The sequence below is a fragment of the Rhinichthys klamathensis genome, unplaced genomic scaffold (genome assembly GCF_029890125.1).
Source record: "Rhinichthys klamathensis goyatoka isolate OS25496 unplaced genomic scaffold, OSU_Roscu_1.1 h1tg000121l_1, whole genome shotgun sequence".
Lineage (NCBI taxonomy): Eukaryota > Metazoa > Chordata > Actinopteri > Cypriniformes > Leuciscidae > Rhinichthys > Rhinichthys klamathensis.
The window spans coordinates 6,669,664-6,683,665 of NW_026606658.1; the positions used below are offsets into that span (position 1 = coordinate 6,669,664).

At 45.0% G+C, this 14,002-nt stretch overlaps 1 protein-coding gene across 2 annotated transcripts in view; it reads right to left on the reverse strand.

Annotated features, from left to right (window-relative positions):
* Window positions 1-13,911, reverse strand: part of myo1d (myosin 1D) — a 75,347-nt gene extending 61,436 nt beyond the window's left edge. For both annotated transcript variants that reach the window (XM_056255730.1, XM_056255729.1), the window contains exon 1: window positions 13,396-13,911. In XM_056255730.1, the coding sequence (XP_056111705.1) occupies window positions 13,396-13,490 (95 nt within the window). In that variant the 5' untranslated portion in view covers window positions 13,491-13,911. The remainder of the gene's footprint in view (window positions 1-13,395) is intronic.
* Window positions 13,912-14,002: the final 91 nt, after the last annotated feature.

The following is a 14,002-nucleotide window of genomic DNA, read 5'->3' on the forward strand; positions in this document are numbered from 1 at the left end:
CCAAGATGATCAGACCGGACTTAGACTAGCCTTAAAGGGATTATTGAAAGCAAACAGGTAAAAAACCTCTCTAGTTGAGCAAAGAATACTGTCTGTGTTTTTATTAGAAAAAAGACAGAAACTATAAATGGAAGATTTGACCACAAGAATCCATAGCTGTGATTAAGCACAGAACTCAAAGCAGGACAAGATGTACCATATCTTTGGTCAGAGGCTATTATAACATCACAGGATAAATCCTTTGAAACATTTGTAAGGAAAATATTTTTCCAGTGGCATTCTTTCTTCATCTTTTACACTGAGGACCTTTTTTAAAAAAAAAGCAGTGCTAGTCAAAGTACCTAAATATATACATAATGCACTGACCATATAAGGATTTGTAAATGCATCATTCTTTCTTACAGGCCAAAATGTATCTCTGTTGCTGCATCTATCCTTACAGGATAGGGAAATATAACCTTTGACCTTGTTTCTGGCTCTGTGCAGTGCACCTGAGCTCCGAGGACTTTGATCCCTCTGTTTGCTGTGCAGGATGGGAATCGGGTTGCCATGTGTCACAGCTGGACTCCACGTGGCCCTGCTGTTAAGGCAACAAGTGAGGCTTTACACAGTTGATATGGGAGAGGCTTAAACTATTTCAGCCAACAGCTTCACACAACTGAAATCCTTAAGATATAACACAGGAAGATTAAATTCAGGAACCGCTGTTATGTTGTCTTTGTGATCTGCCCCATGAGCAGAGCCGATCCGCCCTATACGCTCACTACGCAAGCTGCGTAGGGCCCCGCAAATTACTCAAGGCCCCGCCTCCCCCTCGTGTCATAGCGCGTCAATTAATGTTTACAACATCAATGACAAAATGAAGCGAAACTATCCTTCTGGTCACAAAAAGAGGGGGGAAAAACATGAGTGAATTGCGGAAACAACAATCAGGTAAACTTGTGTTCTCTCCTCTCCAAGTTTGATGTCAGCAAAGTAAAGTTAAGTTTATGTGCATTTCTATTGTGTTTTTTAAAGTGCAACGGCTCGGAAAAGATAACCGCGTCGCGTGTGTTATCATACGTTCATATGCGCGTGCACGAAATGAAACGCGCATTTTTCAAGCAGAAATATATGTGGAGAGAGACCAGACATACTGTAGCCTACAATATTTGGGCCTGAATGATGACACTCCTCATCAAATTACACATTATACATACTTTTAAAACAAGACACTGATTATCTAGTCTCAGTCAATGTGTAGTTAAAAACTCTAAACAACTGCTTATGCAAGATGGAAAGCAATGTATTGACAATTTGACATTGATTGACTATTGATTTATAGGCTATATTGAATTTAAAATGTTGATTAGCTGGACATACTGGTCAATATGGATGCACATCCCTCAGTAAATAATAACCATAAATCAAGAATTGCTTCAACATGCATACTAAAACAAACCTTTAACATATGGCAAGCCATTTTAGCTTTTATTCATTCACAGTTTATGCATTTTTTATATCAAGAATTCATTTTTTTTTTTTACTATTTGCAATGTGAATTCTTGATTATTTTTTACTAGTAGGGCCCCTTAGTTACATTTTTATCTACCAATGTCTATTTCTGATATCAGGAATTACATGTTCACTTGTACAAAAGTTAATTCTTGATTTCAATGATGTCATCACTCACGGGGATTATTGATATCTGCAACACAATATTCACTTGTTATCTTAATATTCTATAGAAAATACTCTATTCAATAAATATCATTCTGTTCTATATTATTGTACTTATTCTTTGACTGTTTGGTTTAAAGGAGGGAGGATTGTATTGGGAGAACTGAAGTGTCAGGTGTGACTGTGGCAATGGCAAATGGTTTACATAGCTCACGGCTTCACGGGTCAGGTAGAGGGCCCCTTAGCAGAATTTAGCTTAGGGCCCCAGGGAGGTCAGGATCGGCACTGCCCATGAGGAATTAAAAAAAGTGATTTTCATTCAAAGACACATTAAGGCCTGAATTGATTTTTATGCCTGAGTTTATATTTGTCTTCAGTTTGTTTTTGTCCAGTGGCACCATACTGTAAATATGGAACAGAAAAAAAGCATATGGGCTCAGCTTTCATTATTTCCTGTAGCCCTCATTAAATCTAACCTTAGACCCCTACTTACGGTTATCATCCGGCTGATTTTTCTCAACAGAGACCCTGATAAAAAGCTGAGGAAACGGCGCAGATTTACAACCTTCTGCTTTAAAGTTTCCCTCATTCCACTCTATGACCACACAACACAGCACGTCAATTTTTAAGCAATCATCTGCACTGGATGTGTAATTATTATTAGGAAAAATAAAGAAATAGACCCCTGTTACTATAAACCTGTAAAACAGATGATTGCTCTGTCTTCTCAGACAAGAGAAGACAGAGCAAGTTATTTAGATAAAGTTTCAGCTTTCAAATTCGTTCAGTTTTATTGTGAAATTCAAACAATAAATACTTCTGGGTGCCAGATTGCTGTAGCGCCTCAGAAGCGCCACTTGAATCGATCATCTCTTCCACTTTACTACTAGTCACAGCACAAAATATAAACATCCTAGGGTATTTTGAAAGAACCAGTACAACTTAAACTCAAACAACTGAAATGTATCATGTCTCATGCAATCGCTCAGTCACTTTCAACCGAAGAAAGAATATGGCAGTGGCACGTAACATTACATTTACCCTAAAAGCTATTCCGAGTCCAAATAGCTAGTGAGGAGCATTTTGAACATTACATAATTTATTATATTTTTACTCCAATACCGTCAAAAAGTTATATATAACGTTATTTTTATAAAAACGTCCCCATATGCAATCAGATGTTAGTTTTAACCTTCAATAGAAATGTCCCGGTTGACAGGGTTTCTTGTAACATTGATAAAGAACGATGTTAATGTATATCCAAATGAATCAATACTGAATTGAACTGAATCGAATTGATTCATTAAATCATGTCCAAGCTGCACTCAAAAGTTTGCAGCCCTGATTCAGAATTGGTTTTGCTGCTGTCTGTGACCATGCAACCTATTTCTGACTGAACTGACTGGAGAATAAAAATTCAACCATTTGGTCCTTTTTTTCCTCTGTTTCCTCACTCTTGGAATACCCAGACAGAGGCTTTGGATCAATGAATAAGACCCATTACGCTAGTGTCTAGTACTGTGAGGGTCAAAAGTTAAAGGTGCAATAGGTGATCTGGGAAATGCTAACTTTAGCCTGCTAGCAGTGAAAGCATACGATCCCACCCTCCCTGCAAATCGCCATCCAAAGCCATTCACCTCCTCCAAAACACATGAAAGCGCACAGACCAGAAGCGAGACAACCAGAGACAATGTTATTGGATTACATCATGTATCATTCACCAGTGAGAAAACTTTACAGTACAGAGTAACAGTACTACAATAAAAAATGTAAACAACCGTTTGCCTGCCATTCTCGCTCTGTCTGCACAGCGAACAATGACTACGTTTACATGCAGCCAATAACCCGTTCAAAACCGGGTTATTAGCAATAACCCGGTCACGCACGGCCATGTAAACACCGGCAAAAACCCGAATATGCTCATATCCCGGATTTTAAAAACCGGGATATCATACCTGGGGTACCCCTTTTCTAACCCGAATTTTTGGTCATGTAAACGCGCATCGGCATATCCCCATAGTGATTTGTGTCCTGCGCATGTTCTATTCGCAAGGAATCTTGGTCTTTTGAGTATAGGAACTTCTCGGCGCATACAAAAACCTGCGTGCAGTATACCGAAAGTAAACATGGCGAGACGCAGCACAGCATACTTTTGGAGCGAGGTCAGTACCAGCACCAAAGCGCAAACAAAGGCGATTGCTATCTGCCCCGAACTATTCATTATCCGCGTGCTGCTGCTATTGTTGTTGTCTTTGGATACAGGAAGAAGAATCGGAAATGACGCATATTGCGTCTTAAGGTTGTCCGTACGTCTTGACGCTAACCGTGCGTCGCCGTTTACATGGGGATATTGCAATTCCATGTATACAGGAGAAACTCTCTCTGCTCACGCAAGTAAACGGGTTATTCCTAATGTTTCAGAAACCCGAATAGTGACCTTAACCCGACCATAACCCGAAAATTGGCTGCATGTAAACGTAGTCACTGATGTCTTCGTGAACAGGCTGCGCAGTGGTATGCAAACACATGTTGACTGATAGGGAACACATGCTATTATTTCATTCAAACCGAATGCCATGATTTAACAAACATTTTTTTGGTCCAACGCATTCCACAGACAATACATATTTATAAAAATAAATTTAGACCGCTTAACATTTCATTGCTATCAGGATATGAGGAGACTTTCAACCAGCATGACAAAACTATTTTTTTTAGAGAATCACCAATTGCACCTTTAAGTCTTTAGTCCAGGAAAATGTCAATAGGAAGAGTAACGAGGCCTCACAAGTTGCCAATGCTCTTTTTCTGAGACCATTCTTCTACTTCCAGTTCCAGCCACAAGAGTAGACCCTTAGGCAAACTCTAGGCAAGGCAAGTTTATTTATATAGCACATTTCATACTAGTGTTGCACGGTGCACCGATACTTCAAAAGTATCGCGATACTCGGAAATTAAAAACTTCACGATACCTAAATTTATTAGTATCGATACTTCTAAGAATGACCGCGTTCCAGATTTGTAAGAGAGTATTGCATGTTGGTGTGTGCAACGCACGCTTCCAGTGCCTCCCTATGGACGTCTGTGTTTTTCTCCTCATGCGCGTGTGACAGGGCGCGTGAACTGAACGAGCAGAGAGAGAGAGAGAGAGAGAGAGAGAGAGAGAGAGAGAGAGAGAGAGAGAGAGAGAGAGAGAGAGAGAGAGAGAGAGAGAGAGAGAGAGAGAGAGAGAGAGAGAGAGAGAGAGAGAGAGAGAGAGAGAGTGAGCGAGCCCCGGTCGCGCGCGCTCACTCTCTCTGCGGAGCCAGGCGAAAGTATAAACAAGGCTTCACCGTCTCAAAACTAAGCGCTGTCTTGCTCTCTCTCTCTCCCTCGCACATATTAATCAAAATAATTCGACACGATGGTAAGGTCGGGAGACTAAAGTTTCATGTGGAGCATTCGGAGTTTTTTTTTTTTTTTTTTTGAATTACCGCTGGGTGTAAATTGTGGTAAAATACGTTGCCTTATCTTCTCTGAATCGTTCCGCACATTCAGCTGACATAAACCACACTTTAAATAAACGAAAAAAACTATCCAGTCATGAAATGTTTTCTGTGATGACAGTGGGATGTAACCGCCTGGATAATCACACAACGCGCACACGTCCGATAATGACACGTCCAATTCGCGAACTAATGACTCATTTGAACCGATTCGTTTTAATGAATGGTTAAAACAACTGATCTGTCTGAATCGGTGTATAACTAATCGTTAACACTTTGTAATAAGGTTTCATTTATTACATAAATTACATAAAACAAATAAAAACACTTGTTTTTTCCCCCCGAAAAAGCATATGACTACTTTTTTCCACACAATGCTATCATGAATCGATAAGAGAATCGTTAAAGAATCGGATCGATAAGCAGAATCGTCAGTGGCTGAGAATGTCATTGCTCTAATTTATTTTTTATATTTTTCATATTTCATATTTTCTTCAAATGGTTATTATAGCCTATCTGCTGTTCAAATGTTCATTTATTAGTGTGTTATGATTGGAATGTTGTCCCAGTTTTAAAATAAAGCACAGCAATGATATTTGAGAGTGTTTCTCCCTTTTCAGAAAAAGTATCGAAAAAGTATCGAAATCGCAATTCTTGACTTGGTATCGGTATCGAAACAATAATTTTGGTATCGTGACAACACTATTTCATACACGATGGTAATTCAAAGTGCTGTAGTGACCCACAAGGAAGTCTGAAAGAGACATTCACCAAGGGACTGTACCTTTAAGGAAGGGGAGGTTAGTCGATGACGATTTCCGTTTTTTGACGTTGTGTTTTGTTTTGATATCACTCGCTGTACTGTGTGATAGAATTATTGAAGTGGATAGTAAAGTTGACTCGACGCATCTCCGTCTCTTGTCTCCTCACTTACTGCACTCCACATTGGTGACCCCCGACGCGAGTTGAACACGGCTGAATTATGTCACACAACGACGGTGGTGAAAACGCTGCGGCCGCGGCGCCGGCCGCTGCTAGCGGCGCGGCTAATGTCGGCGCTATCTACGCAGCCACCATCAAGTTACCGGACTTTTGGCAGCACAATCCACGGCCGTGGTTTCAGCACATCGAGGCACAGTTCCAGCTGAGAGGAATAACACAGGACGTTACAAAGTATTTCCACGTGGTAGCGGCCTTAGATGCCTCGACGACGGCCAGGGCTATGGCGCTGTTAGAGGCTCCTCCAGCTGACGGCAAGTACGACGCACTTAAAACGTTCCTGTTGAGCCTCTTTGAACTGTCAGAACTGGAAAAGGCAGACCGCCTGCTGTCCCTGAACGGCCTTGGCGACAGCAAGCCGTCCGAGTTAATGGAGAGGATGCTGGCGGTGCTGGGCGCGGCGGATCCCTCGTTCCTTTTCGCGCACATATTCCTGCGGCAGCTTCCAGCACCCGTGCGCACCGCACTGGCTAGTTCCCCCCTCCCTTCCTCCAGGGACTACCGAGCACTGGCTGTGGAGGCAGACAGGATATTCCTCGCCAACCGACAGCAGTTTGTCCATGCACTGCTGCCCACCCAGCGCACGTCTGTTCCACCCTCGGAGGACGACCCAGACACTGCAGCTGCTGTGACGGCCCGCCGACAGCGTGAGGACGGGTGGTGTTATTACCATTCCAGGTTTGGGGCAAAAGCCAAGCAGTGTCGTCAGCCTTGCAGTTTCGGAGCCCAGGGAAAAGCCAGGGCCGGCGCTCATTAGCAGCTATGGGCGCTGGCCGTGACTGCAAGCTGTTATTCATCACTGACACCTTGTCCGGCCGGCGGCTGCTGGTCGATTCTGGGGCTCAGCGCAGCATCCTGCCGGCGCAGCCTGTGGACACTATGGCTGGCGGGCACGGCCCCCCGATGGACGCTGCTAACGGCACACCCATTCGTACCTATGGCACGAGGCATGTGGAAGTGTGTTTCGGCGGGCGGCGTTTCGGCTGGGACTTCGTCATGGCAGCTGTGTCTACGTCGCTCCTGGGGGCGGATTTTCTCTGCGCTTATAGACTGTTGGTGGATGTTACAAACTGCCGCCTGATCGATGCCCTCTCTTTTGCTTCGTACCCCTGCACGCTGGGAGGGACAGGGGCGCTTTGTCTGTCGAACACGCTGGCCAACGGGGACCTGTATCAACGCCTACTTGCTGAGTTCCCTGACATCACCACACCCACGTTTTCATCGGCGGTGGCTAAGCATGGCGTGGAGCACTACATCACCACGGTGGGCCCCCCAGTCTACGCACGAGCCCGGCGCCTCGACTCTGCCAAGCTCGCTATCGCCAGGGAGGAGTTCGCCACCATGGAGCACCTCGGCATCGTGCGCCGCTCCAACAGCCCGTGGGCGTCCCCCCTGCACATGGTGACCAAGGCTGATGGCGGATGGCGTCCCTGTGGAGATTTCCGTCGCCTGAACGATGCCACCACACCCGACCGGTACCCAGTGCCGCACATCCAGGACTTCTCCGCCCACCTAGCCGGCGCCACCATTTTCTCAAAGGTGGACCTGGTGCGCGGTTACCACCAGGTGCCTGTCCACCCACAGGATGTCCCCAAAACAGCAGTCATCACACCCTTTGGCCTTTTCGAATTCCTACGGATGCCTTTCGGCCTCAAGGGGGCAGCGCAGACGTTTCAGCGTCTCATGGACTCGGTGCTGCGAGATATGCCATTCATGTTTGTTTACTTGGACGACATTCTCGTGGCCAGCGCGTCCGCAGACGACCACCGGACGCATCTCCGGCAGCTGTTCGGCCGGCTCAGTGAGCATGGCCTCATCATCAACCCGGCCAAGTGCGAGTTTGGCCGGTCATCCATCAATTTCCTCGGCCACCACGTCACCCCACAGGGGGCAGTTCCCCTCCCTGCCAAGGTGGAGGCCGTCGCCAGTTTTCCACGCCCACGCACTGTGAAGTCCCTGCAGGAGTTCCTGGGCATGGTGAACTTCTACAACCGTTTCCTCCCCCGTGCGGCCCAGCTCATGCGTCCATTGTACTACGCTTTGCGGGGTAGGAGACCGGTGGACGTGTTGGCTTGGTCCCCAGAGATGGCTGATGCGTTTGATGCTGCCAAAACTGCGCTGGCCAACGCTGCTCTGCTGGCGCACCCGTCCCCGACCGCCCCAGTTGCTCTTACTACGGACGCTTCTGATTACGCCGTGGGGGCTGTGTGTGAGCAGTGGGTGAACGGGGCCTGGCAGCCGCTGGCCTTTTTCAGCAGGAAGCTCCGGGACAATGAGAGGAAGTACAGCGCCTTCGACAGGGAGCTCCTGGGTCTTTTCCTTGCCACCCGTCATTTCCGTTTCCTGTTGGAGGGTCGGCGGTTCACGGCTTTCGTTGACCACAAGCCGCTGACGTTTGCTATGGCCAAGTCTACGGAGCCATGGTCTGGTCGACAGCAGCGTCAGCTCTCGGCCATCTCCGAGTTTACCACTGACATTCAGCACGTGGCTGGCAAGGACAATTTCGTCGCCGACTGCCTCTCCCGGGCAGTCGCTGGTTCCGTCCACTTGGGCCTCGACTATGCGGCTATGGCTGCGGATCAAATGGCGGACTCTGAGGTGCAAGCCTACAGGACGGCCCCCACGGCGCTGCTCATGGAAGATGTGATGTTTGACACGGCCAACGCTACACTCCTCTGCGACGTCTCCACTGGCCAACCTCGCCCCATGGTACCTGCTGGATGGAGGCATAAAGTTTTTAATGCCATCCATGGTCTTTCCCACCCGGGGGTGAAGGCCTCTACCAAGCTGGTGGGGGCCAAGTTCGTCTGGCCGGGACTGCGGAGGGACATCAGGGCCTGGGCTGCGGCCTGTGTGGCGTGCCAGCGCGCAAAGGTGACTCGTCATACCAAGGCTCCTTTGGCACCCTTCAAAGTGCCAGAGAGACGTTTTGATCATGTGAATGTGGACCTGGTGGGCCCACTTCCCCCCTCCCGTGGTTACACCTACCTCCTCACCATGGTGGACAGGACCACCAGGTGGCCAGAAGTAGTTCCCCTGTCCTCCACTACATCAGCGGAAGTGGCCCGGGCGTTCATTATGGCTTGGGTGGCCCGTTTTGGCACACCGTCCGACCTCTCCTCGGACCGGGGTCCGCAGTTCACATCGGAGCTTTGGTCTGCGGTCGCCGAGGTCCTTGGGGTGAAGGTCCACCGTACCACAGCCTATAACCCACAGAGCAACGGATTGTGCGAGCGGTTTCATCGTGACATGAAGGCCGCGCTCAGGGCCAGCCTTACGGGCAGCGACTGGGCTGACCGCCTCCCATGGGTTATGCTTGGCCTTCGCTCCGCCCCCAAGGAAGATCTTCAAGCCTCATCGGCCGAGCTGGTGTATGGCCAGCCTCTGCGTGTTCCGGGGGAGTTTCTTCCAGATGCCACGGCCCCGTGGTCAGTTGCCTCACATCGGGCTGCATCTCGGGACATTGCAGATGCTTTTGTTCCTATTCCGACGTCTCACCATGGCCTTCCCCGGTCCTATGTGCCCAAGGATTTACCATCAGCCAAGTATGTCTTCATCCGCCATGATGGCCATCGGACACCGCTGCAGCCCCCATACGATGGGCCCTTCCGTGTCCTGGTGGGGGGGTCTAAGAACTTTGTTGTGGATATGGGGGGCAGGCCTGAGCGGGTGGCTATTGACCGTCTCAAGCCTGCTCATGTGGATATTGGCGAACCGCTTCAGCTGGCCCTGCCCCCACGGCGAGGGCGCCCACCTGCGGCAACCTCGACCCCTGCCCCTGCCCCGCCCCTTGCCCTTGGCCCCTCTACTGTTAAGCGCAGCCGCTATGGCCGCCCAGTCCGCCCCCCTGTACGTTGACTTTGTTGGAGGGACTGTTATGTGCTGGACTGTTCTATTTTGCACTAGTGCATAGTGTCACATGTTTAATTTGGGGTACATGTTCAGCCTGGCCCTGTTTATGGGTGAATTCTGGGGGGGCCTGTGTAGTGACCCACAAGGAAGTCTGAAAGAGACATTCACCAAGGGACTGTACCTTTAAGGAAGGGGAGGTTAGTCGATGACGATTTCCGTTTTTTGACGTTGTGTTTTGTTTTGATATCACTCGCTGTACTGTGTGATAGAATTATTGAAGTGGATAGTAAAGTTGACTCGACGCATCTCCGTCTCTTGTCTCCTCACTTACTGCACTCCACAGTGCTTTAAATAAAAAGGATTTTAAAAAGAATTTAACAAAGTGCATAGCAAAAACAAAGAAAAAATACATTGATTCAAATGTATTTAAAATGTACTAACAGTTATGAAAAAGAATAAAAAAAGGACAAATGGATCAAATAAAGGCCAAACATGTGTTGTTTGTTTGAGCACTGTGCTGATCAGTTGGACGTATAGTGCTCATTCAGTAAATGCAGCTAAACAGACGTGCCTTGAGTCTGGATTTGAATGTGGCTACTGTTGGAGCACATCTGATCTCTTCTGGAAGCTGGTTCCAGCTACTGGTGGCATAAGAGCTAAAAGCAGACTCGCCTTGCTTTGAGCGAACTATTTTCTGTTAGGTTTATATTCAATGAGCATATTTGCAATGTATTGAGGTTCTAGGCCATTGAGTGATTTACTGTATAAATGAGTTTAGTTTAACCTGAGTCTGAGGTTAAACTAAACTCATCATAAGTAGAGAAAATGTCTACCAACTCAAAGAAAAGGTTCAACATAAAGTGTACCACAAGTTCAAACCATGGAAATTGCTAGTTTGTTGAAGTCTTTTTTTAGACTTGACTTTATTCTGAATGACACAAGATCTGACAGAAAGCTGGAAGGCACTGATTATCAACTATTTCATCTGCAGTATCAGAGCCAGTGTCTAAAAGAATTTAGAACATGGTCTCGGGCAGCACTTGTAATTGTTTTTGGAAATGTGCAGAGGATTGCCAAAAAAATTCCCCAAGATCCTAGCGGCAGACAAAACAACACTGCCATATAAAGTCAAGCCCTGAGCACACATCAAATTAAACAGTGATTCCAGAGTGCCTACACAAACCCTTGTTTCGAAAAAGGGGGCGTTGTGTAAACACAGTCTTGGGCAGAGTTCAAATCAAGCTACAATGTACAGTTACGTGTCAGCAGTTCTGACACTTGTTTAACTTTGACACCTCACTGTAAGAAGCTAAAACGCTCAACTAAACAGACTGACAAAATTGCTTTAAATCTCATGGGTAAACATTATGTCATTGCATTGAATAGAAATGTTGCATTTCAACTTTGTTATACAGGAGCTTTTTCAGCAGAGCAACCCCAAGCTGACTGTAAACACAGCTGATTTCACTGGATAAAATGTATCTAGGCTACATTATCCAAATGAGTTCAAATAATTCAGATCAAGTTTTGCTTGGACATGATAAATGGCAACTGGCCTTCAAAAGGCATCACTTAAAAAGAAATGTCCAGTTCAACAGCACTCCTCTTTAACACTCCAGAGGGCACAGGAAGTGATCTGGCATCACATAGCTGCTGCTGTTCCAGCTGAAGCCCCAGACACAGATGTGGAGACTGAAGACTCAGGAAGCTGGCCTGGTCACACCCTCTGCAAATAACAAACTGCACACGCCATCCCCCAGCCAGGGAGAAAATCAGGCCATGGCTGAGAGAGAGGTGAGAAAAACAGACACCCTGTGCTTTGAGTCACTGGAACCAGTACGCATCTCCGGTTTCTAATTAATGGCCAAGTTGTCTATCCATATCCGCATGGCATTTGAACAACGGATTCATAATTATATATATAAACTGTTGAAAAGGTTTGGGCAAGTAATGTTTTTCTTAATTAGCAAGGAAGCATTAAATGGATCAAAAGTAACAGTAAAAATGTCTATCTCAAATTAATTCTGTCCTTTTGAACTTTCTATTCATCAAAGAATTGAGCATATCAGCATATTATCATTTCTGAAGGATCATGAAGACTTAAGACTTGCGTAATGGCTGCTGAAAATTCAGCTTTGCCATCACAGGAATAAATTATATTTATATGAAAATAGTAAAAAAAAGAAAAAAAGAAAAAAAAGTGATATTAAGTTAATAATATTTCACAATGTTACTTTTTTTATTCAACAAATGAAACTTATTTCAAAAACAATTTAAAAAATCTTACCAACTCCAAACTTTTGAATGGTGGGTTTAAAAAAGGGACTGAACTTTATGGCTGACTTAAATTTCAGAGGTATTAACACATTTTAAATTATTATTATGTAATAGTTATAGTTTATTATGTGATCCAAAAACATCTCCCTAAATTCACTGCAAAACACTACCTGCAATATCATCAGAACTATTACAGGAACAATACATAAAAATATGTAATTTCATGCTATAAAATGAAAAGATTAAAATATCAATCAAACATTTCATAGCTTATTTGGTGCCCTATTTAGACATCCACACATAGGTCACAAGTTGACATTAGAATCATACAATAGATTTTATGGCATTGTTATATTAACAATTAACTGCATGCTGAAACCACATTGTCCATCTTATCAGAGCTAGCAAGTCATTTATTTACAGTGTGCTGATGAGGAAATGTGATCCACATCACCAAAAACATGAAACACAATGGCAGGATATCCACTGCAAACTTGTTTGAACAATAAGGCCAATCAGAGTGGGTGTTATCAATGGCCAACACACCTGTGGCCGTCCCACATCACTCTGGCTCAGCAGGTGCAGCAAGTTATATGAAGCTACAGAAACAGCAAACACAACAATGCCATGAATTCCCTTAATGTAGACATGAGATGTGTAATGCATTGTTCCCTTGACCTGAAAAACTTTTAAAGCTAGTTTATTCCAGATCAGTCAATTAAAATACACTTTAAGATGTTTTGCAAGATGATTTGAGGAACTCTTTCATCTGGCAACAGAAGATCAATGAGAATGATTCCGATTTGCAACCTATTATAAGTTACCAGTTCACAATATTAGTACAGTACATAAACATAACCAATTTCATCATTAATCTGCATCACCATTTTGATAGATAGATAGATAGATAGATAGATAGATAGATAGATAGATAGATAGATAGATAGATAGATAGATAGATAGATAGATAGATAGATAGATAGATAGATAGATAGATAGATAGATAGATAGATAGATAATTCTTTTCATTTAACACAATTGGAATGTTACTTCAAACCTCAAAACAAAGCTTTTGCCCAAATACAGGATCGGCTACAACTGCTAACAGGGTGAATTATCTTACCTGAGTTTAAGGTTGGCCATAAACTCTTCCAAAGACACATTGTCCAGAAGAACAAAGTCCGCCTTTCCGAACTCCAAACTTTCGTGTTCTGCCATTTTAACGCGTTAGAAATATAATAATGGAAAAATGTAAAGCTGACTGTTGAATTTCCCACGACTAGCCTACTCAAGTCAATTCGATAACACCAAACCGAAGCGATAATGCATTTTCCTGAATTTGTTTACATTTGCCTAGCGCACTATTAGTCGGCTTCTTCTCATGTTATTAGGAAAGGAAAAAATAAACAAGCAATGAATGTGCGTTAACTATACGTTGTTTTCGTCTGTTTAAGGTCACAACACTAAAAGCCACACACTCGTCCGTCGCCTGAAAACTTCACACAACTTTTCGAGCCTCCCGGTGTTTGAGTGATAGTCCGCTACATCGAGAGTCGCACCTCTCATCCCTTTTTCCACGAGCTTCTCTCGTCTCGCCTAAACACTGTGGCTTCGGTATCCTGCCCGTCTCGCGCAAGCCCCTCCCCTCTCGGGCGCGTTCGCGCTTACCTCTAAATGAATGACACAGTTACAAAGGTGGATACATGCCATCGACTATGGTATGCAGTGTT